At 36.3% G+C, this 24,324-nt stretch overlaps 1 protein-coding gene and 1 non-coding gene across 7 annotated transcripts in view; both read left to right on the top strand.

The window, feature by feature from the left end:
• LOC134845151 (cell adhesion molecule DSCAM-like) overlaps positions 1–24,324 on the top strand; it is a 45,702-nt gene that overhangs the window by 16,201 nt on the left and 5,177 nt on the right. For 3 of the 6 annotated variants that reach the window (XM_063862031.1, XM_063862029.1, XM_063862025.1), the window contains exons 9-29: positions 2,894–2,996; positions 3,958–4,005; positions 4,247–5,085; positions 5,734–6,011; positions 6,131–6,227; positions 6,531–6,662; positions 6,921–7,079; positions 7,564–7,634; positions 8,541–8,829; positions 11,691–11,711; positions 12,532–12,684; positions 12,962–13,251; positions 13,598–13,754; positions 14,235–14,558; positions 14,667–15,014; positions 15,550–15,900; positions 16,710–16,898; positions 21,177–21,650; positions 21,844–22,262; positions 22,528–22,545; positions 23,204–23,378. In XM_063862031.1, the coding sequence (XP_063718101.1) occupies positions 2,894–2,996; positions 3,958–4,005; positions 4,247–5,085; positions 5,734–6,011; positions 6,131–6,227; positions 6,531–6,662; positions 6,921–7,079; positions 7,564–7,634; positions 8,541–8,829; positions 11,691–11,711; positions 12,532–12,684; positions 12,962–13,251; positions 13,598–13,754; positions 14,235–14,558; positions 14,667–15,014; positions 15,550–15,900; positions 16,710–16,898; positions 21,177–21,650; positions 21,844–22,262; positions 22,528–22,545; positions 23,204–23,378 (4,935 nt within the window). The remainder of the gene's footprint in view (positions 1–2,893; positions 2,997–3,957; positions 4,006–4,246; positions 5,086–5,733; positions 6,012–6,130; positions 6,228–6,530; positions 6,663–6,920; positions 7,080–7,563; positions 7,635–8,540; positions 8,830–11,690; positions 11,712–12,531; positions 12,685–12,961; positions 13,252–13,597; positions 13,755–14,234; positions 14,559–14,666; positions 15,015–15,549; positions 15,901–16,709; positions 16,899–21,176; positions 21,651–21,843; positions 22,263–22,527; positions 22,546–23,203; positions 23,379–24,324) is intronic. The other 3 variants (XM_063862028.1, XM_063862027.1, XM_063862026.1) reach the window with 3 other exon arrangements.
• Positions 17,237–17,321, top strand: Trnap-ggg (transfer RNA proline (anticodon GGG)). Its single transcript is given in 2 exon segments — positions 17,237–17,273; positions 17,287–17,321. It is a non-coding gene; the product is annotated as a tRNA-Pro (tRNA).

The raw sequence follows: 24,324 nt of genomic DNA, 5'->3' as shown, positions 1-24,324 counted from the left end.
TCGAAAAAAAAATCTCAAGCCACTGATAATCGCAATAAAACAACTCGTAGCAAAAAAACAACTCGTCAAAAATCAAATATCTGCTTTCTTTTTAACTACCGAAAACAATCTAAACATAATTTCCAGCACGTTATACCGCTTGTGTCTAACTTAAGCGCAGCAAGACAAGCTTTCGGTACCTGTCAATATTGCATGTTGGACTAATTTTTGTTACGACTTTCATAACGAAAGTAACGGAATATTTGTGCTCGGGTGGAATTGTAACTCGGAGCGAAACCTATCTTTTTGTACTTTATGTGGCGTGACGGGTGATGATTTTCACAAAAACATTTGAAATAAAAAAAATCATTTTATTATAATACATTTGATTTTTTCATGTTATTAAGGTTCCATAGACCTTAAAAGGCAGTCGGAACATTCAGGGCTTCGCCCTGATACGAGCAGTCTTGTTATACGTTGTGTATCATACAGATCACGTTGATGTGATCTAAGCAGTTAGGAGTGTTCTAAGTAATTCGTTAGAGACGTCCTTGCACAACCGACGCTTGTGTTGAAATTTGAATTTAATTTAAGTTAAATTAAGTCGACCATGATCCGTGCTCGTTGCTTGAGGGTGAAGCAACATTAACCAGCCCAGAAAAATAACCAAAAAAATAGCATGTAGTTCTTAAACAAGGGCACAACAGCGGTTCGCCGTGATGAGCTGTACAGCTCTTGTGTTGGTCCTTTCCCCCGTGGATAAATGGTCTTAAACTAAATTGTTCGTTTTTTTTTTCTTCTGTGCTGAAAAAGTAATTCCAAATTGAACTGAGGCAGGCAAATTGATCTTAAAAATTCCATTCACGACTCTAATTATCAGCCTTAAAATCATAGTTTTTTCTCAAAATTTATTTAATTAAAAACTATTCGAGACCAGTTAATGAGCAGACAAACATTCAGGGTTTTTACCTGATACGAGCAGACTTGTTGTTTATACTTCAGAGAAAATGACCGAATATTTGTTATCGTGTTGTTTTTTTTCTGCTGACGTATTGAGAATTTGCAACTGGTCCTTGTTGACGGACTTTTTCATGGATTCTTAAAAATATCTATGCCGTAAACTGAAAATCAAAACCAGTAACTATTTTTGTATGGAAGTTTGAATTTTGCCATTTTGAATAATTTGGAATAATAACTTTGCAAAAAATTCCAATTATAACTTAACGCGTACCGCAAATCATAAATGTTGAAAAAAGGAAAAATTATCTTATAATTGTTTTGCCAAAAATACATCAAAAACTTTGTTTTGAAGGGCTGTCAGAACATTCAAGACTTCGCAATCTAGTTCGGTTTGCAAACGTTTTTTATTTTTTGAGCTCAGAGAGCTTAAGTATGTTGAAACATTACTTGAACTGTTTAAACTTCTTGAAAACCGATTATATAGACGGGTCCAATAACGTAGTAACTTTTTTGTGAAAGATTTTTTTATATTTTACATTTATTAGTTTTTAAAACTCAGATCAATATTGGAACATATTCAAAAATAAGTGGCGGCCAAAAATAAATCAAAGATGGTTTTCGAACAAAAAAAATCAACTTTATTTTTTGATCCACAAACTACTTGAAGCGACCTAACAAGTCAGTGATACGAGCGTCTTGTTTTTCTGTTAAAATTTTAAGTGATGGTGTTGTTACAATGAGTGAAGAAAAGAAGTTGATTGACCTTCGATAAATACGCTTGTCACCTTAATGATCCTCGAGGCTTCTGAAAGCCAGTCATTCATAGTCAAATTGAGAACTTTTTCGAATGTCAATCACTGGTGTCAACGATGACCGAAACAAATCTGTTTGAATTATTTGGTGACAAGAACAAAATATAGCTTTGTTTTTTCTGCTCATTTGAAAAAACCACTAAAAACGCAGTTTTGGTTTTGGTGCTCAATTCAGTATGACACTGTTTAATCGTTACCAAACCACCCCCTTCCAACCCCCCCCCCCCCCCCCAACCTCTGAGTAATCAACTAATCATCATTTGTTTTCATAATTTTCAAGTTTGAAAGTTCTAAAAAAGTATAATTCAACCAACAGAGTTTTTTAAAACAACTAAAAAAATTTTGGAATCGGCGATTAAAAAAATAATCATAACATTTTTCGTATCACTGAGAATCAGATCAATTTCTAAATGCACATTTTTTCAGCAATACATTTAGTCACTTTTGCAGTGAAATTGAGTACAATAAGAGCTGCCTTAATAAATATTTATTACGGCGGATATTGTTAACCTCCATAAGAATTTGTTCAATAATGCAAGTAAAAGTGGACAGGTGAAATTATTTCACGCTGCCCGGTTTTTATCATTTTTTGTCTGAAAAGAAAATCAAGACTTTTTATCACATCGATATCTAAAGCATTTCATATTTCCTGTTCAATAAAAGATGAGAAATGATGACATAGAATTTTTGCTTCTGATTCTTTTTTGCAAGAGAACAATGACAGATTTTTTTGGTTTTAATGGCTCCAAAATGGTCAGCTAAAATGTCTCCATTTTTCTTATGCTTGAATTAGTTTACAATTTACAAAGAAACATGTTTTGCAGATATATATTTGTTTTTATTTGTGAAAAATCAATTGAAATACTCTTTTTTTTTCATGTCAAGCAAGAAAAAATTATGACAAAAAAATTGGTTTTGGCTCATTTTTTTTAAAAAAAAACTTTCTTTTGATACTGGTTTAGAAACTATCGAAGAAGTTTTCCAATTTTTAGCTTCTCAAGAAATTTTTTGGAAAGAGTTTTTAAAATACATAGAAAATTGCGTGCCATAGATACAAGATTGTGTGATTGTTTTTCAAAATCCAAATCTAACTTGTAATTGGTCCGATTCTCAGATTTATATTGTCTTGATTGTTTTTCCAGGTGGTCCTCTGATCGAGGAAATGGAGAATGAGATTGCGGTTGCCAAGCGACAGTTGCTACTGCACTGTTTTGTCGCCGGATACCCTATCAAACAGATATCTTGGTGAGTTCAGAGCAGAAACATTCTAAAGAACAGTGGTTCGAACCCGACACTGATACTTTTTCTAAGTTGGGCAATTCAAATTAACTTTTGCAAAGAAGGGATGGACAATTCAATAAGTTACTGAAAGTATGTGAAATTGCATTGAGTTCAATGTGGATGCTGTTTTGAGTGTCTGAATAAGGTAATGATCCGCTTATGGTAGATGAAGTTTCTCTAGCAGTAGCTGCATTTGTTGCATTTTCCAATATTCCGCAATCATTCAGCTGTTTTCAGGAAGGGGATTTAAGGGATGGGGGTATTTTTTTGCGACATCCATTTTCGGCCGCGGGAACCTAAAAGGTTCTCAAAGTCGCCTTGGGCGCTAATTCATACTAATTTTGAGCAGTGTGCGCTGGAAAAAAAGAAACACATTTTTTTTGTTCAAAATCGTCAAACAAACCCAATGACGGCATTTTAGACCAGTTTTTTCTCAAAACTTTGCCTCCGTTGCGGCTTAGAAACTTTGGCTTAATAGAGTTTTATGTGTCAAAACCTCGGAAAATCAATTTGGTCGACCTAAAAAAGGTCGCCATTTTTTTTGAAAATCTGTTCTTAGATAACATCCTAGATCCGCCCTGTTTAAATTCGCCTATATCAATGTATAAAAAATTAAATGGGTAATAATTTCTGATAACGAAATGCTTCATAGCATTTGATCAAACGGATAAATTTTTAAAGCGGTCACCAATAAGTGTTTACAAGTACTTTTGACCTTTTTTTTCTGAACGTAAATCTAAACAAAAATCATTAAACTTTCCAAACATTAAATTTTCCAAAAATACAATAAAAGGTACCAATAAAAGGCATTTAGAATTATTTAAGTGTTTCAACAAAGCCTAGACCCCTGCGTTTCAGACAAAACTTTGCCAAAAAATGTAAATTTGTAGTATCAACCATCTGAATAATAATGACAACTATTAAGGGTGTACAAACACAATTCTTCATTCTTCGACGAAACTTCCCAGAAATGGTATGTCATGTATACCAGCCAGAGCGAGTTCCTTTTAGATCATGTAGGGCTCTTAACCCAAATTGCATTTACTGGCTATCCTTTAATCTCAATTATTAGCTGCTTTTTGCATAACAAACTTAGAAAGATGTATCGCCATTTAACGCTGCTCACCGTATAACAAAGTCGCTACAAAAAAAGTATATCGTTGCATGTTTTCCTGTTTTTAGCTTCAATTTTATCAAGATATTGGTTTATTCAGGTATTACAGAAGTCAGAAACTACCCTACAATCATCGGCAAGCAGTGCATCAAAACGGAACCCTGGAAATAAACTCGGTCACCCAAGAAGATGCTGGCCAGTATGAATGTCGTGCCGAACCCGACCAGCAGGACTCGTCTTCTTCGGGTTCTCCGATCCGAATGCTCGGCACTGCCTCGGCAACTGTTTCCGTAACTGTAGCTTTCGCACCCGAAATATCACCGGTTGATCTGGGTGAGCGTACCGCTGGACAGAGGTTCACGGCAACATGCGTCGCGAGTGTAGGCGATCCTCCGATTCAGATGTCGTGGTACAGAAATGGACAATTAATTGACTCGTCCAATAATTACGACATCAAACTTCTTTCTGCAGACGCTATGAGTATAATGAGCATTGATTCTCTCGCTTCGTACCAGTCAGGGACTTACACGTGTCAAGCAATAAACTCAGTTGGAACCGCAACATACTCAGGGTATCTGGCCGTCTTGGAACCCCCAAAGTTCCAACACGAGCCGAAAAATTCCCAAGTTGTACTTGGAAAGCGAATTGAAATTCCTTGTGCTACAATCGGGAACCCAAAGCCGAAGGTAAAATGGATGCGACAAGTGAATGACGTCATTTCGAGTCGTGTCGTAGAGTACATTGAGATCAAAGACGACACAAACTCGGAATTCGGAGATGAAACGAGAAACAACTCAAATGTGGACTATGTTGTATCTTCAGCAAATGGATCCTTGATTATCCATAAGGCAAAAGTGGATATTCAAGGAGTGTATATGTGTCAAGCTTCGAATGGAATTGGTAGTGATATCAGCAAGAGCGTCAAACTTACAGTCAACAGTAAGCAATACTTTAATCACAAAACATTTTCTTTTATCTTCAAGCTGTCATTTTGCAAAATTACACAAAGATAGCCGGTTAGTGTGCAAGTAGCGCACAATGTTCCGACCATAGTTTTTAGAAAACTGCGGCTTAGAAATTTTTTTAAACCAAATTGGTGTTGTTTTTCTGCTTGGTGTGATAAAAAGATCTGACGTAGAAATAAAATTTGGGCATATTAGACAGACATAGTAATATAGGCAAATTGGACAAAAGTTTTAGTGGAAAAATGACTAGAAAAAAAAATTTAAAATTTTTGCGGAAAACTTAACTTGAATTTTTTTGAAGTTTTTGCTTCCCAAAAAGAAGCTAAAAAATCCAATAACCAGTTTGATTTGCTTAAAATTAAGTTTTACAGACTAGAAAAACTAAAAAAAAAAGACTTTTGCAGAAAATTTTTAAGTTTTTTTGTAGTTCGTGGGTTCCAAAATTAAGCTAAAAACTCCAAACACTAGTTTTATTTGCTTAAGAATGAGTTTTAAGCTCTTAAGTTGAGCATAATTTAGCTGTTATAAGCCTGCTCGCTTGCATTCTTCGCTCGAATTAAGACGAAAAATCAAAAATTTCAAACCGGTCTTTTGTTACACTGATTGATTGATTCCGTTTTAGTCCCTCCCTATTTTGGACCCTCCAACTCTGAAATGTCAGTCACTCTCGGGTCATCAGTTGTGCTCACCTGTGAAGTATTCGGCGACAAACCAATGAGTGTCAGATGGGGATCGATTGACCCCTCTCTTCATGCACTACTTGCAGAGGGCAAGATAGTTCAGTCTAAAGGTCAAAAGGTCAATAAAGAGCAGCAGTTGACAGATGATGACCTTGGACGCTTTTCAAGAGAGATGATCGGAATTTCGGAACCTGTATCTTCTACAATTTCTCATTTAACTGTACGTTTGAAATATTATATTTTATTTTCTAATATGATATTTTTTATTTACTAATCAAATGAAATATCATCTTCACTTGAAATATCATCTTTACTAGCTTTTCTTGTTTTTTTTTACAGATTTCCGAAAGCAAACGAGTGGACACTGCAACTTACTTCTGCGAAGCCTCAAATACATTCGGAAAATCAGTCTACAATATTTCACTCGTAGTTTTAGGTGAGCGAATTCTGAATACCTAATTGTATTTTTTCGAGTCAATTTTATTTGCGATTACAGCTATATTACAATTACAACTGCGATTACAATTATGGTACTTGAGACCCCAAAAAGTGGGGACCCATATTTCATATATGCTTTTTACGGACCCAACTATCATACTTGTACCCAATTACAATTTTAATTATAATAAGAATAAATTGTTTCATAAAAAATCAGCTTAAAAGAACTCAGTCTGGGGGATCATCATTAGACAAACTATGTCTGTTTTCAGACGTCTCTGATTTTGTTGAATTTGTTTAGAAATGCCGGACAGTCCTCGGAACCTGAAATACTCGAAAGTGACAAGTGATTCGGTCTCGTTCTCGTGGGAGAAGCCGTTTAACGGGAACTCGCCTCTGATTGGCTACCGAGTCAAGTACAAGACCAAATATGGTAAGTGAGACACACGCCATTATGGTATAAGAACAGACGCAGTTATTAATTTGCAGACTTTTTCATGAATGAAATTTATTTTTCATTACAAAATCCAGATTCGATGTTTTGATTTGACAGTTTTCCCTCTGCAATGAACAAAATATAGCTTAAATGACAGAAATAGATTGAAATTATTTTTGAAAGTAATGTTTAATTTTCAACCGGTGTATTTTTCGCAGATATTGAAATGGATAAAAACTACCCGAATTTTTTTAGACTCCGATTTCCAAGAGGAGATTGTAGATGCCATGAAAACCAGAGTGCTGGTTTCTGGACTGCATCCTGCCACTGGCTACTCGTTCTTTGTGGTATCCGAAACAGCCCAAGGAGTGTCCAAACCATCCAGGGTCGTCCAAGTCACCACAGCCGAAGCAGGTAAGATACATCTGCGTTTTTTTGCTTCCTCTTCTTGACAGTAATTTTGGTCGTTTTATTCCAGTATAGCCATTTTTTTTTGGCTGAGAATTTCAAATTGTTACTCATTTTTTAAAAAAATAATCATTTGAATAATTAAGGGCAAAAGGCATTTTTAGGCACTTCTTGGAAAATTTTTAACTTAAAAAATTGCGTTTTTCAGGGTGCGTTCTATTTCAAAATTAGTATATATATTGGCGCCAAAGGCGCCTTTACAAACACTTTCAAGTTGGTCGGCCGAAAAAGGATTTCTTAAAATAATACCAAAATGGGACTCTTTGGTTGGTGAGGAGGGGACTACATTTTTGTAGTTTCTGATAGTTTTTTTCCTGATAAATTAACCAATTTTTGTAAATTTTAATGAGGGCCCAAACATGCAACAAAATGAATTATTCAATCGAAGTTCCACATTTTTTCTGAGCAGTCCGTTTTTGTTTTGTTTCAGCTCCTGACGGGCCACCGGCCGACTTCTATATCAAAGTGCTATCCTCGACATCTGTGAATATTTCATGGAAGGTACAACATTTAGATACTTTTAACGGTAACGGACCAAGTTAACACCCTCACCCTGCAAAAAGGAGGGGGGGGGGGGGGATGTTAACTTGGTAATAAGTTAAGTTCGAATTTTCAGCCAATCAGAATAAAGCATCTGACACCCAGCGCTTAGCAAGTTTAATTTTAATTGAACGCTGGGGCGGAGGATCTTAACGTGGTCTATTTGAAGGAGGGAAGGATGTTATCGCGATCTCTTCTAGCATTTTAAAATGAACTTAAATCAAAATCTTAGTTTCTGTGAAGCCATACTAATTACAAATTGTGCAGAAAGATTAAACAAGACTGCTCGTATCAGGGCGAAGCCCTGAATGTTCCGACTGCCTTTTAATGTTTAATAAAATGTAATAAAAATGAAAAAAAAAATTCTAAAATTTGAAATTTTTTATGAAAATCATCCCCCCACACGCCATATAAAGTACAAAAGGATAGATTTCGCTCCTTGTAACAAATCAATTATGGCAAATAAGCTTCTTCCAACTAATTTGGAACGATTTCTAAGACGGATTAAATCTCCGCTTACGCGTTAATAGCGCGAAATATATCGCACGTTAATTGTCCCAAATTGGTCAAACTGGCAATCTTTAAACCCTCATAACTTCACGAAAAATGATCACAGGTGAAATATCTTTTCAAATATAAGCTAAGGACAACAATAGCTTTCGAATGATATAAAAAATTCCGTCAAAAATGGCTAGTTAAAAAGTCGAAGTTTGTCTGAAGAAAAAAAAACCCACCCCGAGAACAAATATTTCGTTACTTTCGTATCGAAAGTCGGAACAAAAAAAACGTAGTATCTTTAAAAACGAGAGCTTTAAACTTTATTTAAAAAAACATAATTTATAGAAACAATTATTCTTCTTTTTACAGAGTCCTGATATGGACAATCGCAACGGGAAAATCATCGGCTATGACCTGCGCTACAACAACACTCGACCAACACCCTCAACCCAACAACCCTCCGCTCCTACTGTATCAAATGCTCAACCCATTTTCGTGACTGTCTCCTATCCCCACAACGGAGTGTCGGTTGAGACGCAGACTGCAAAGATAGAGTACTTGGACAAGTTCACCCAGTACTGTTTCGAGATCAGAGCCAAAACCAGAGTTGGAAGTGGACCGTACACAGAATCAATATGTGCCAGAACAAGAGAAGACGGTAATAATCTGACTTTTGAAATTTTTATGCTCACAAATTTGAATTGTAGTTATTTTTGGCATAGTTATATACAAGCGCGAATTGGTTTTGTAGTGCATATAAATAATGCTTTATTAATTCTTCAGTAAAACTTTAGTACTGCATCAGTAATTTTTCAGTACTTGATCAGACTCTGTTTTGTGCCACTTTAACTCTTGGGATTCCCTTTTATTTTGCGTACAGTGTTAGATTCAGATACTTGTGGACACTCTTTGGGCAAAATGGGGTCCATTATTGCATATAGAAAAACCTGTTTTTTAAAACAGAATCCAAACTATAAGACGTTTTTTCCAAAAATTTTTTGTAGAGTCTTACATCTTAAGGTTTACATGGCAGGAGTTTTAGTCGATTGTATTGTAAGTGATTACCAGATTAACAAAATTTCTGATAGGAAAAAAATAGCTAAAACCAAATATTAATTTTTCTCACCTCACATGATTTTCTTTAATGCATGCTATCGAAAAATTTGCTGAGCGAAGGGTTAAATTTGAAATGACATTTTCTCACCAGTAAGTTTAAGAATGTGCAATTTTTTTGATGATGTTGTTTCATGATTTTGTAGTTTCATTAATCTTCCAAAGTTAGTGATTGTTTTTGATGGATTTTTGATGATTTTTTTGTTTTAGGATTTCAGCAAACAAAATTTTAAAAATATCTAAAAAAAAGACAGATTGGCCTGAGTTTTTGTTTGGCCATCATGTGCCTTTCTCTCAAAAATGTTTCGATTTTTAATTTGGCGCTGTTTTGAATCAGCAGAACTCAACATGAAAAGCCTTTTCTTAATCAGCTCCAATATGTTTTTAAGTGGCATTATATGCTATTCGCATTATATGCTATTCGGATGCAGTTATCCGAAATATCTCACTTTGTAAACCATATTCAGACTTTGATGATTTTTGTTTTTCAATAAAAATTGTTTGGAATTCTTAAGTTGGATAAAAGTTAGATATTAATCTTAAGAACTTTGAAAAAGAGCGTAACATATAACAAGGCAAAACTCCACATAAAGTGTCGACTTTATAACGTGTACGGAGTATTTTTTGTAAAAAAGCAGACAACCTTTTCGAACAAGTTCTTTTTTGAAACAAAATTATCGACGCAGCACAATGTGAAAAGTTTTGCTTCTTTTAACACCTTGTTGGAAGCAACTAGCTTGCCTCATTTCAGTTTTCGAAAATGATTAAATCTCCACCTGGTCAACCTTTAAGTCACCACCTTAGAAAACAGGAAATTTCACCTGCATTGTTTTCCAACCTGGAGGTATTCAAAAATACATAACCTTGATAAAATGAATAGTCAAATGAGAAAAAAAGTCACAAACTCCGCCAAGATTAGGTAGGTTTTATAAAAATTTCATCAAAAATTGTCAAACTGTATAGAAAATTCCAATCAACTGACAAATTAATGGCGGTGTCTACTATGGTTTTAATTATGGTGTCACCTGCCAAGTGTTGTTGGGTGAATTTGAAGCTTTTTCGCTTCTTGTTTGTTTTTCATTTTTTAATTTAAGAAATTTTAAAAGAAGTTTTAGAAAACCTGGTCTGAATATGTACGGTTTTCAGTCTAAATCTGACAAAAAATGAGTAGCTTCCATAGCTAGAAAATTAAAACTAATAAAATCATTAAATTCAAGGCTATTTTAGCCACGTTCTCTGATATCCCAGCTTTATCTATTTTGGTCACCTGATACTAAAAATAAAATGAAAAAAAAATCAGTTGTTTTCTTAAAACAAAAACAAAGAAAAAAGATAAATATGGTTTTGATAATTCTTTCAAATGATTCTTTTTTTTTCTTTTTTCATGCTTTGTTTTCCCACGCAAAATCAGCTACCAAAAACAATAATCGGAATGAGTTAAAAGATAATACATATCAAAGCCCTTTCAGTCGCAATTCGAATGACATTTTCCCAGTGTCGAGAAAAACCGATTTGAAATTTTAGATTTTTCGTCTAAATTCAAGCAAGTGAGCAGGCTTAATTTAAACCGTAAAAGCATAATTTTAGTCGAGTAAGATTTTCTTTGGAGTGTTTTTGACGCCTTTTTAGGCATTAACAATTTCAAAAAACAAAAACTTCCTTCAAAAAGAATGGAAAAATTTTTGAAAATTTGCATTGATTGTTTAAATTTTGTTTTGTTTTTCTAGTCATTTTTTTTCAAAGACTGATATTCAATTTGCTTTATTTTACTTTGACTCCCGACTTTGCCGAACTTTTAAGTTTTTGTTCAGATCTTTTTATCTCACGACGCAGCAAAAAACACTGTTCCAGTCTAAAAAAGAGGGTGATTTTTGCATTTGAAACAACTTTGTCAATAAATTGTTTCGTCAAATAATTTTTTTTCTGACTTCGCTTTTTTCCTATCAGCTTATAACTGCAGGGGCGGATTTAGTAGGTGGCGGCGGTTTACGCCCTCTCTCACGGATTCGACCCCCTCACCAATCAAAGGCTCCCCAATTTGGTATTACCTTACGACATCCCTTTTCGGTCGACCAACCTTGAAGTTTTTCTAAGGGTGCCTTTGTCGCCAATATATGCTAATTTCGAAGGTAGCGCGCGCCGAAAAAGCGCAATTTTCTGGTCAAAATTTTCCAAAAGTGCCTAAAACCAGTTGTTTTTGCTTGTTTTTTTTTAAGAAAAATTGCCTACAGCGAAGAAACTTGATCAAGATTGGGTCTCTATAGTGTTCTGGGTGCTCGGAAAATCAATTTGATTGACCTAAAAAAATGATTTACGACTGAGAAAATTTGAGAAAATTCTAGATCAGCTCCTTTATATTATTGCTTGAAAAATATGCTTTCATTAACCTTTCTAGCATTTTTTCAGAAGATGCAAATAGATTACCAGGTTTGTTGTAGTAGGGCACCAACTAACCACTTTTGTTTCTTTTATTTAGATTTCTTGTGTTTACGCAGTTAATTGAAACATGAAACGCGCAATAGATTCCAAAGTAGATTGCTTCCACGAAAGTAGGGCGAGTTACAGAGTTAAGGCCATAATTGATGTTAAGGCCATAATTGATGTTAAGGCCTTAATCTATAAATTGTGATTTGCTTGCTGATGTAAAAAACATCGTACAAGTAAATTAACATGAATTAACACCTTTTTACAGCACCTTTTTTTAAAGAACGCCTTTTTTCATTTTCAAATCGGCACCAAAATGAACCCCTGTTAAATAACAAAAACAAAAAAAAATAACTTTGAAACACTTTCGTGTTGCATCTTTAGGCTTCCATTCTAGAATATCTATCTAGATATACCCACCCAATAACAATATCGTTTAATGGCCAACACATTTCTTGTCTGGACAAAGATCTGATGTCACCTAACTGTGTTAATTCAACTGCAGTTTTGAAACGGTACCCATACGAAATATCAGAAGGGGAAATCCCTTCTGTGACAGAAGTACTGAATGCTCGAGAATTATGTCAGCCAGTCAGAATTCAGTATTCAAAAGTTCAAAACAGATAAGCTTAAAAAAGATCATTCTGTTTGCGAACAGTTAAATGGACGTTGATTGGTTGAAAATTTTCGTGCATTCGGTCCTTCTAATATGAGACTAGCCCCTGTCAGAAGTTTTCGTTTATTTCTTTACCCTGAAAAAATGTTCAATTGTAATTGAAAAATCGTGACCAGAAATTAATATTGAAGTCTATTGAATTTTTAGTGCCCTCCAAACCGCCTTCGAATGTAGTGGTGGTGCCTGGACGCGATTCCAGGTCTCTCTTTGTGTCTTTCGTTGGGATCCCACTCCGATATGCTCACGGGGATATTATGGGCTACAAAGTGAGCTACTCAAGAGTCGACTCAACAGACCATGGTAAGTTGCATGTCTTTTGCTATATCAAACTTACTATATTTTACTATCTTTTACTATATTTTACTATCTTTTACTATATTTTACTATATTTTACTATATTATACTATATTTACTTATGAAAGATTATTAAAAACCGCTTAATTTTTCAGTTAAATGGTTTTTGTTTTTGCTTCTGAGTTTCCTGAAACTACATTTTTTGTTTTAAAAAGTTTGTTTTAGATTTGTGAAGTTGTTTGATATATATATATATTTAAAAAAAATGTTCTTTTTTTTTCAGTACTGACAAATCCCGAGTTGGTGATTACGAAACAAAACCAAGTGAGCATTGACGGTTTGACTCCCTATACGAACTACAGCATAAGCATTCTCGGGTACACGACTGCCGGCGACGGAGTGGCGAGTGCTGCTGTGTACGCGACGACAGACCAGGACAAGCCGAGTAGTCCGGAGAAGATCAAAGTGTTTATGAAGAGTGCCAGTTCTATTTTGGTGGTCTGGGCGGCGCCATTAGAGCCGAATGGAATAATCACGAGCTACAAAGTCTACTGTGATAGATACAGAACTCAGGTACAAAAATCGGATCTCTTCAACTATTGGACCAGTTAAAAAAAATCGACATTTTTCCTAGTGCAATGTTTTGAAAATGATCCTTACCCTAGTTAGAAGTTCCATATTTCGACCATTTGAGATAACAAGTCACGCCCGTTTCAATTCAACTATTGAGTATCTTAATCAATTTCTCCTTATTGTAAAAGAAGCGGGCCGGGGGGGGGGGGGCTTGGGGATTCATTACTAGGTACAAAATCGGAATATGCTTAACTATTGATTCAGTTCGTAATAAGGGTGGTTATTCTTCACTTTGTACTATACGGGGGGGGGGGTGTTAAAGAGATCCCATTTTTTTCCTATTTAGAACGGAGTGCGAACTGTGTTGGTGCGTCCGAACAAGGATTCGTTGGAGGTCGATGGTCTGCTACTGCTGGACGACTACAAAGTATACGTGTCCGCTTTCACCTCGGCTGGGGAAGGACTTCCTTCAGCTCCCATGAAGATCACTATCAACCAGAGGGGTGAGCAGCATTGGGCAAAAGATCTTTCGTTATAAAAACACTCGGCCGCTTTTTTGAGAGGCTGAGGTGTGTATAAAGGCTGGCTGAAAGGCTGTATTTGGAATCTGCATGCAATTTTCTGCAGATTCCAAAGCTTCTTGGTGAAGTCGTCTTAAATTTCACTATTTCGAAAATTCAGATTAAGATTAAGACGATTTATCCACAAGGAAAAGTATCAACATCAGAGCTGTTCAGCTCTTCAGGGAGAATCGCTGTTGGGCTCCTGGTTAAGATCTACATGCAGTTGTTTTGGCTAGTTTTCTGGGCTGGGTAATGTTGCCTCACCCTCAAGCAACGAGCACGGATCATGGTTCTTTCCCTCGTGCATCAGTTGTCCTAATCTATTTAGTTTTTGAAAATTTTCATATTAGCATTGATATAGAGATGTAAGATTGCCGCATCAATAGAAATCTTCTTAAAAGCTTTTTTGTTTGTTTTCAGTTCCCGCCAGAATTGGCGCTTTTTCTCGAAATGTGACTTCAATTTGGAAACAGAACGTGCTGCTTTCCTGTCCTGTTTTCGGAAACCCCAAACCGGAAGTTTGGTGGTCCAAAAGCACCGACGATGACGATATCAATTCGCAATCTACCCAAATGCTGCTCAGTCGAGGATCCGAGTCGATGATGTCGGATAAACGTCGGGTTTTCACGAACAATCAGAGTTTGCTGATCGAACAAGCGGAAGAAACGGATTCGGGAGTCTATTCGTGTCATGCGCAGAATAAGTTTGGAGATGACAAAATAAGCATTCGACTTACAGTACTCGGTTAGTTAGAAAATATTTATCGTTTTGCAGCCATTTTAGGTACTTATAAAAGTACGTCTCAGGCAGCCAGTGAAAATTATTACCGACATTCTTTGATTTTTTTTTCAGCGCCTCCTCGGCCTCCTTCGCTCAATCTCGAGTCTGTCTCGGTCGATGACGTCACAGTCTCGTGGCACTCGGACGCCGACTCCAAAGTGACGTCATACTCTGTTTACATATTACAAAAATCTGCAGAAAATGTCCTCCCAACGACTCTTTTCGCATCATCACGTGACAACATTCAGGGTTCTCGGGAGGCGTTTTCGATTGTGAGACAGGTGTTGGCCCCTCCCCCGAAGAGGTATGCGATCCAGGGTCTCAAATGTGGCACCCACTACTCGGTGTATGTTGTGGCCCAGAACCAAGTGGGCATGGGAGACAAGAGCAACTTGGTCAATGTCAAAACTGTTGGCGCTGGTGAGTTGGTTTAAATTAGAATTTTGTTGGATCTACTAAACAATCTCCACCGCTTTCAAGAAAGTGAGGGGGGGGGGGGGAGATTGTTAAGTAGGTCAAAATGGTCGATTTTTCAACCAATCAGAATGCAGCAAAATTAGAATAATTTACAGTATTTATTTATATGGGAGGAGATTCTTAAGTTGGTACCATAGGGGGGGGGGGGGGATTATTAAGTATCATTTGGTTTTTTATGAGTTAAATGAGTTTTAGAGTTAAACTTATAAAATTAGAATCTGGTGGTTTATAATTTTTTTAAAATTTTTTAAAGCGCATGCATGGAATTTAACGATCAAACTTTCTATCAAAAGTCAATAGTAAAGTGGTTAAATTCTAGATTGTTGTTTTTCAATTATAGATATCGCATCTTCCATTTAATATAAACCATGATCAATGAGCAGATCTCTTTTGAGCTTTTTGTAGCAAATTTAAGCTTAGGTCTTATTGAATATAACAAAGACTATGATTAAAGACTTAAAAGCTGAATATCTTTCAGCTCCAAAAGCGCCGTCAAAGTCGCAACTTCTGCTCGCTTCTAACGCCACTCAACTGACCTTGGATCTGACCACGTACAGCAACCAGGGCTGCCCTATTACGTCATTTCATATCACGTGCACACCTATGGACCGAATTAAGTCAGGGTCCAAAAAATCACGCCGCTCGACTTCGCACAATTCTGGCGACGATTCTTCTTTTATTCGGGAACTAGAATTGGATGGAACTGAGAAATTGGCGACGTTGCGTAGGTTGCAGCCTAAGGCGTGGTATCTGATTGAAGTTGTAGCGAAGAACAGTGCGGGAAAGACGGCAACCACGTATAAGATGGCGACCTTGACGCTAAGTGGCGGTGAGTTGTTTTTGACAAAGCATCAATCGGTTTAAAGAAGGCTTGGAAAGTGACGACGCCTCACCCCCCCTCCCCCGCGTCCTCGTTCAGGGGGGTCTCCTCTTTTTGGTACTATTTTACGACATCCATTTTCGGCCGACCAATAATCTAGAATTTTCTGAAGGCACCTTAAGCCCCATTAAACACCAAATTTTATGTTATACCCCCACTAAATGATGAAAAATGAAAATAAAACTTTTTTAAAACAAAATTTGACTGATTTTAATGGCAAATGCAGGGCTGATATCCGAACGGTAAATCAAGCCAGGAACATGTAAAAAGTGCATATTAAACAATTAAAAACACATTTTTTTGTTAAATTTTATGTGCAGAAAACGGCGAAAAATGGAGAAATGAGAAAAAAAGCTAGTTTGAGGCTAAATTAAGTAAAAATGCTTCGTTTCTACGATAGTCGCATAGTCCTATTAATATTTATAGCATTTTTTAAATAGTAATCGTGTCCCAAATTGGTTATAAAAACGTTCATTGACATTTTTATCATCTTGAGGGGTATAACCGAAAAAACACATTTTTTGGCCTTTTTTCCTATTGGCTCAATAGGGTCTTTATAGTTATTGAAGAGAGCTCGGAAAATCAATTTGGTCGACCTAATGAAAGTCCTAGATCTTTTTAACGAAGTAATCTGTGAGGTGGAGTTGGAGGATTTTAATCTTGACTGCTGTTAATTTTGAGGTGGGGGGGTTATGGTTATATGGTGTTCAATTAAAACTTGATCATTGATACGTACATTGAATTGTGGGTGACTTCAGATTCGATAGACCATGAATCGGAGACGGCGGCCGACACTTTCTCCGGCACTGTACTCATGGCCTCATCCGCCGTCCATTTCCTGGGAACTCACTTAGTCCTAGTGGCCCTCATTCTCTGCTCAATATCCCTTCTGCTACTTATCATCCTCTCATGCTTCTGTCTATGCAAGAGGAAAAACCACAGAACACGTTAGTTTTATTATACATTTGCTTAAAAGTGTGCATTGGAACGAATAGTTTGCAAGCAGAATTGACTCGTGGCAGGGTTAATCAAATCATAATTAAATGATGGGGTGATTGTATTCAATTGCGTTGTCTTCGCTTCGTACTTATTTATTTCCTAATTTCAGTGGTGTATCGTAAATCAACTGAACGCAATAAAAAGTAACTCAGTTTGTTAATCAGTATTCCTATAGAGCTTTTCTTTAATTCTTCATTTTATATAGCTGGAGAATAGATTTATCATTGCTAATACAGAAACGTTGCGTTGCTTGTGTTCATATGAAGCCTAATGTGCTACACAATTGGTCCAGATCGTCTAGTGGTTAGGACATTGCGTTGGGACATTGCGTTGTGGCCGCAATAACCCAGGTTCGAATCCTGGTCTGGACATAACTTTTGATATTTTAGATAATACTGCGAGCGCGATTAGGTTATTCACATACATGCTCAACATGTTCTTCCCTTTTCCCCGCTAAAAAACTTATATTTTAATTTTGTATGAGCTATTATATTAAGAGTTATGGTTAAACGATTTAATTATGATATGAAAAGCGAACGGCTCGCTTCCTTTTCTAGGTGTCTAATGAGAATTAGACACCTAGAGCTCTTAAATCGTTTAAAATTTATGATTTCGCCATTCAGAAACATTTCGCAGTATATTTTGAAACAAATTTTACTTCGTAAAACCTCCTCCCTCATCATTCCATGGTGGAAAATGCAACAGAAAAAAAAACGTCAAAATTGAGTTTTGATGACAAATAAGTGAAACCAAATATGGTTTTTTAACCGTAAAATTAGTTGAAGCGTGCATCTTTCTTGATATAAACACTGTAGCGATTGCGCTTTTTATGAAAAAAGTTTCTGAATCAGTATATTTCGCGCGATTTTTGAAATGAATAATTTATACACATTAATTTTAAAATTATAGCATGCGAAATGCATGCGGGACCTGTCTATCATAGTTGCTTTTTCGAGGGACCACTCTATGAAATTCAAATGTGGGGTGGGGGTCAGGGAAAAGAGCCGAGCGAACCATTCATTGCATTTGAACCACTAAATTAGGTCGCGATTAATTTTTCGACCATGCCGCGGTAAACGTATGATAGTTGGGTCCCTTAAATTAAGAGAGCCCAGGCCCAGCAATCTTTGAAAAATCTTGAAGATTCTTTGAAAAATCTTGAAAAAAAAATTCAAGGCGGTTAATTCAGGCGTTAACAAAGCAGATAACTAACCAAAAGATCGACGAATCAAAACAAAAATTGGTATTAAGTTTATTAATGTCGAACATTCTAAATTTGAATTTTTTGAAGCTAAAAATTCTTGATGCCTATCAGTTTCAAAGAAATTTTAGGCGACCAAATGTATCATCTTGCTAATCATTTGATGATATATCCCTCAAAATGATTAATTCTGTAGGCAACTAGCGTTATTTGATTACTTGCCCAAATTTGCCTTTAAAAAGATATTTATATAAAGTATGAAGAACAAATCTGTTCACAATTGTTAGCTTCTTCACATGCAAAATTTCATGACATAATGGCAATGTCAATTAACTTTTTCAAAACTGAATTTCAAACGTGGGGGGGGGGGGGGGGGGAGTGGAAAAGAGCCCCAGATGGTGCAACCATATATACGTCGCGCACATGCATGGATCCATGGAAGCCATCAAAAATTTTCCATGCATGGCGCAGCGTATGGTTGCACATTTGTACTTTAAATTAGACAACTTTGATAGTTATCAGGGCTGCTAAAAATTTGCATATTGAAAATTTTTCATATCTTACCAACAGCTTGCATAATGATGAAAAATTGTTTTATTACTAATTTAATCCGCCATAAAGCTATTTTGAGGGTTTCTGAAACTAATGTATGTGCTACGGATGATTATAGTCATTTTCCATACCAAATACGCCATATCTTCTAAAGTGGGCAAACCGGGTGCATTTCCAGAATTTGTCCGCAATATGAAACGCTGTCCAGCCTATTTTCGGTCTCGGAATTCACATCGGCGCGACCGAAAAAGTCAAAAAGCTACACCATTTTCCCTTAACTTTTGAATTTCAATTCTAAAACTTGTGTAACGTTGTGATAATGTGAGGAAGTTTTATATGGTGAAAAACCTAATTATTGTGAATATATTTGTTATGCATGCCTTGCATTGTTACAGCGCATTCAGCCAAAATACCAGAAAGACAACTAAAATTTTTAAAATTTCAAATGTCGAGATGAAAGTGGAACAGTATTTTTATTCAAATGGACGGAAATTGAACAGACAAAAATTGCTATTTTAATAGATGACGCTTGTTAAACAAACAAAAACTCCCCGACACATTTTCAGTTTCGGGCTGCTGTACTTCGGCACTGTCAGGAAAATTGCGTAGTGAACAAACTAAATATAGTGAACAAAGTTGCTCTACACACTTTATATTGTAACATCTCGCCTTCAGCCATAATTTAACATAAAATAACGATGCAAATAGAAACTTTGAATGCTGGGGTTGTGGGGGAGTGGGAAAGACCCGGCAACGCAGCTTTTGTTGGTTAGGATAGGAATAAAATTGGTACCAGAGGTTTCGGAAAGCCAATTTCAGCTATCTGAAAAAATCCCCGTTATAACGGACCCCCGCGCTCCAGCCTAGTTGCAAAATTCATAGTCTATCAATTAGTTTTGAATTTAAAGTAATTGTTGCGTTTTCCCTAGTCAGTGCATTATACAAAAATGCAATCCTGGATTCGTTAAATAAGTATAAATATATAAACATGCACATGCTTTCTTATTGTGCATGTTATTGTTCCAACTTTCGTAACAAAAATAACAGAATATTTGCTCTCGGGATGGTTTTTTTCTTCAGACAAATTACGATTTTTTAACTAGCCATTTTTGATGTGATTTTTTAACAATCAGTCGAAAGGTATTATTGTTCTGAAATTAAATTTGAAAAGATATTTCACCTGTGATAATTTTTCATAAAGTTATGAGGGTTTAAAGATTGCCATTTTGGCCATTTTGACCAATTTGGGACAATTAACGCGCAATATAATTCGCACTATTAACGCGTAAGCGAGATTTAATCCGTCTTATAAATCGTTCCAAATTGGTTGAACGAAGCTTATTTGCCATAATTGATTTGTTACAAGGAACAAAATCTATCTTTTTGTACTTTATATGGCGTGTGGGGGGATGATTTCATATACAATAGTTACACCAAAAAATTGATGCTCGTGCGAGGTGGCTGGGGGGGGGGGGGGTGTGGGTTTGGGTGGGAGAAAAGTTCTTGTCACCACCTGATGAGAACTTCAAAATAATAACCTAAATCAAACTATTTCGATTTGCAAAAGCCCAGCACTGAGTACCACGGTTTTGTAGTTTGAACCTATCTTCAGAGAATAAATTGAAATAATTACTTTTTTGGCTCTTTGGAGTAGACAAAAAATTAAATGCAACTGTAGGAAGTGAGAATGAAATCATTGGTTTGCATTTGGGAAAAACACATTTTTTGAAAATGAAGTTTTCGAAATGCGTTTTAGAAGAAAAAGAATTGTCAATATTTTTATCTGTTCAATTTTTTAATTGAATGCCTGGTCATTTTGCTTGGATTTGATTGGATAAATTCTCATTGGTTAAATGTTAAAATCAAATAGAATGGGAGTGGAAAAACCGTTTGAAAAATTTTTTAACGGCGTTCTCGCATTGAGATATCATTCCACGTCTGAAAAAATTTCAACCTGAAAAATAAAAAAACAGCTGTCAAAGTATTTTCATTTGCGTAAATCACACCCAACCCCAACCCTTCTCCCCCTTCTATTATTTAAAATTGCAAAATTTTATCTGAATTTTTTGATGAAAAATGGAGTTAAATGGCATAAAAACGCAACTTTTTCAGTCAAAATACTAAAACGTGCTCTTGGCTTTCTCGAAAACTTTGACAATTTCAGGTCTCTATAATGGTTAGAGCTCGAAAAAACGGTTTCAATTTTTTTTTCATAATCTTCCTTCTCTTTCTACAAAATAAAAGGTCGAAATTAGATATTTTAACAAATGCATACTTTTTCGAGCAAAAGTAATTAGCGCTAATCTGAACATTTTCTTTAATCCTTCAATCGTTTTTCTCTATGTCGAGGCTGAAAAAAATCAATTTTGAATGCATCCTTGAATTCCAAAACTCTTCAGGCAATCAAATCACACATTCTATGTCTGCCATAAAAGTCTGAAAAGAGCAGCGATCGAAGTTTGTGTTTTTTTAGTTGGCGTTGCCTCAAAATACAAGAGTGGCGAATACAACAACACTATGAGTTCGGGTGGTCCCGCGACTGGCACGACTCACTACCTCACAGCCGAGACAAAAGCTAACATGAAAACATACTTCAGCGGGGACGAATTGATGTCGGATTGCGATCAAAACATGACACCGAGCGACCGCCAGTTTCTTCAAACACGAAGCGAGTCCATGGCGCAACTTCAGCATAATTTGACGTTAAACAGCAGAAATTCAATGACAGGTGCGCTTACTGGATCTACAGGCGTTTCGGGGAGCAATGTGATTCTAGGAATCAACCCTGCGACCGGCGCAGCTTTGACCTATGACCCGAGAGCCTCTATCTACTCGGGTGATTTCGGGATGTCAGCTGTAATGGCGACTCCGAGTTCTAATGCGGCACAGAGAGCGGGATCGCAACACCATTTGGCATTTGGGTCGTACGGGAACCTTCAACACTCGGGTTAGTTTTAGTTAGTAGCTGTAGAATTTAACCCAATCAAGAAGTATGGTGAAAAATTAGTATTGATTGAGGATAAATTGGGTTTTTCTCGGGTAAATTTATTTTTTTTCCTGAAAAGATGTGGAGTTTTTTGAAGCTAACATTTCAACTCGATTCAAATCAAGTTTTCAACTGTGATCGGGTGTCTTTTTAGACCCTACCGAAATCAACCCTTTGCTTCTGCGATCCCTGAACATGCATGAACAAGCGAGCTACCCGAATGAATACTCAGCCGGACCACTATACAACTTAGCCGATGATATGAATGGGCGAAACCACGCCGCAGTCGAAAGCGAGAGATCCAACTCATCAGATGCGAGCGAGCACTGCAACGTCATGACAATTCAACCGCACGGAGCCGGGTCCACTTTTTCGACCAATCAGAAAGCAGCAGACTTGTTATTATTGTCCAATGAGCTGATAGAAAGTGTGAGCAATAATGTACCCGCTACAATGCCGATGAAAGGAGTCGTGTATAAATACGAGACTCCGAACATGCACAGTTTCCACAAATTTCCTAATATGGAAGGAATGAGTCACCAGCAACAAGCCGATGACAGTGGAATTGGCGAAGTGTGTATATAAGCCATCCTTCTAGAATATTCCATCTGATTTTTTTTTGCAATTTTTGTTTGTTCAGCGACGTAACTTCGTTCAATGCAGTTGTTTTATATTAGGATTCATCATTATATGCATACTTTGTTTTTCGAAGTAACCAGTTGCACGATTATCATTGAAAGGTGAATACTTGGAGCAGGAAATTTTATAGATTAAACCGCTGTGTTCGGCCTAATTTCTCTTTGAAAGTCAAGTTAACTAACTGCCTGCATTTTTCTAGTATGTGGCGTCAGTTAACGTGAGTTCCGATTCGCATAACCCGAATGATGGATTTTCTTCTCGTGTTTCATTTCCTCAAAACAGTTTACCATTTTTAGCTCACTTTCATCCTCGTTCAAACTTCTTTCACTAAAAGCTAATTTTCATATCAACCCGCCCTTTGAAATAATATTGTTGTTATAATGTGCAATCAGCCAGGGGTAGATCTAGGGTTTTCTCGAAAGATTTATTTTCAAAAAAAAATAGTTTGAAAAATTTGGACATTGTTTTGGTCGACCGAATTGATTTGTTAAGCTCTTCCAAAGCGCCAATTGAAACTAGTTTGCTCCAAATTTCTGCCGGCATAAATTTTTGTATAGAAGAAAGGATTGGCCGTCTAAATTAGATGACGGTATATAGTACCAAAAGTACCCTTTGAATGACGAGGATGTCCAGTTCCCAAACTCTTAAATCCCTTACTTCAATCAGTTGCGAAAAAATTGATAAATATAAACTTGCTTCCCTTGTTTCAAAGTTGAAAGTTTTTGTGATTTAATAAAAATTGCTATTAGCAAGTGTGTCTTCTCGTGAATTCTTCTTCCTCTGAGTTGCATGTTTGCTGCTAAATTGATGATCCAAAAAAATCAGCTGCTTAAAAACTCAAATTAATTTCTAATGCTTCCACGCTTTGTTTCCAGGATCCCGAAGCACAAGCGAGTCACGGGGATGACACAGGTACCGAGGCAGACGGGTCCCCCCTCTCAGACAGTTCCCTGGAGACCAGACTGGTGGCAGCTGAAAAGAGGAAGCAACACAACTCACAGACGCTTCACAGAAACAAACCAACTTCTATTAGAGCTAAATCACGCAGAGGTAACACAGAGTCAGTTAAGTTATCAAATCGCGATAAGACAAAGCTTAAAAAAATGATAAATAAGGGTTCGTTCAGTAAAGCAAAGAGTTACCAGACCAGGAAACCGAACCACGTAATGCTGAATTACATCAATTGCGGAATCACAGTTTATAAAATTATTATTTTTTTCTGAGCTAGAACAATAATTTTACAACTGTGGCGCTCATGGCTAGAGTTGTTTAACTTCAATCTTTGTTTCAATTTTTGTTTTGAACAAAGAAAATTTGTCATATTTTTCATGTCGCAGTTTTCAATTCATGTGATTATGTAACTAATTTTTGCAGTTTCGGTCTGCTGGCATAAAGTTACCGGCCGATTATTGATAAATAAATCAAGACTTGATTGTTGCAACTGCATTTTAACTTCCAGGAGTAGTTTTGGAGTAGTTTTAATTAAAATGATTCATGAAATTTTCAACAAAAAAATTTTTTTGAGGTTTTTTGAATATCACCCCCACACACGATATGTAAATTTCAATGTGATGTATTTTTCAGATAGCAAAGTATTAAATAGACCAAAGTGTATGCCTCAATTTTGTGTCTGTACAAAACAGTCCAACATAAAACAGTCCAATACAAAACAGTCCGGAAAAGTATGAAAATGAACAAACGAACAGTCCGATACGAAACAGTCCGAAAAACAGTCCCAAATAATAATTGTTTTAACAAGCCGGTAGGCCGAGAACCGTACTTTGTTAAAATAAAAAGAAAAAAATGTTTATTTAAAAAATGAGCTTTTTGTAAAAACTATCCCAACTTATGCCATATAAAGTACAAAGTGATAGATTTTGCTCCGAGTAACAAAACAAATACGGCAAATAGCCTGCTTCAACTAATTTGGACCGATTTCTGAGACAGATTAAATCTCCGCTAACGCGTTAATAGCGCGAAATATATCGCGCGTTAA

Source organism: Symsagittifera roscoffensis, chromosome 4 (assembly GCF_963678635.1).
Source record: "Symsagittifera roscoffensis chromosome 4, txSymRosc1.1, whole genome shotgun sequence".
Classification (NCBI taxonomy): domain Eukaryota; kingdom Metazoa; phylum Xenacoelomorpha; order Acoela; family Convolutidae; genus Symsagittifera; species Symsagittifera roscoffensis.
The sequence above is the reverse complement of the archived record's forward strand: the minus strand, read 5'-3'. Positions and strand labels throughout refer to the sequence as shown.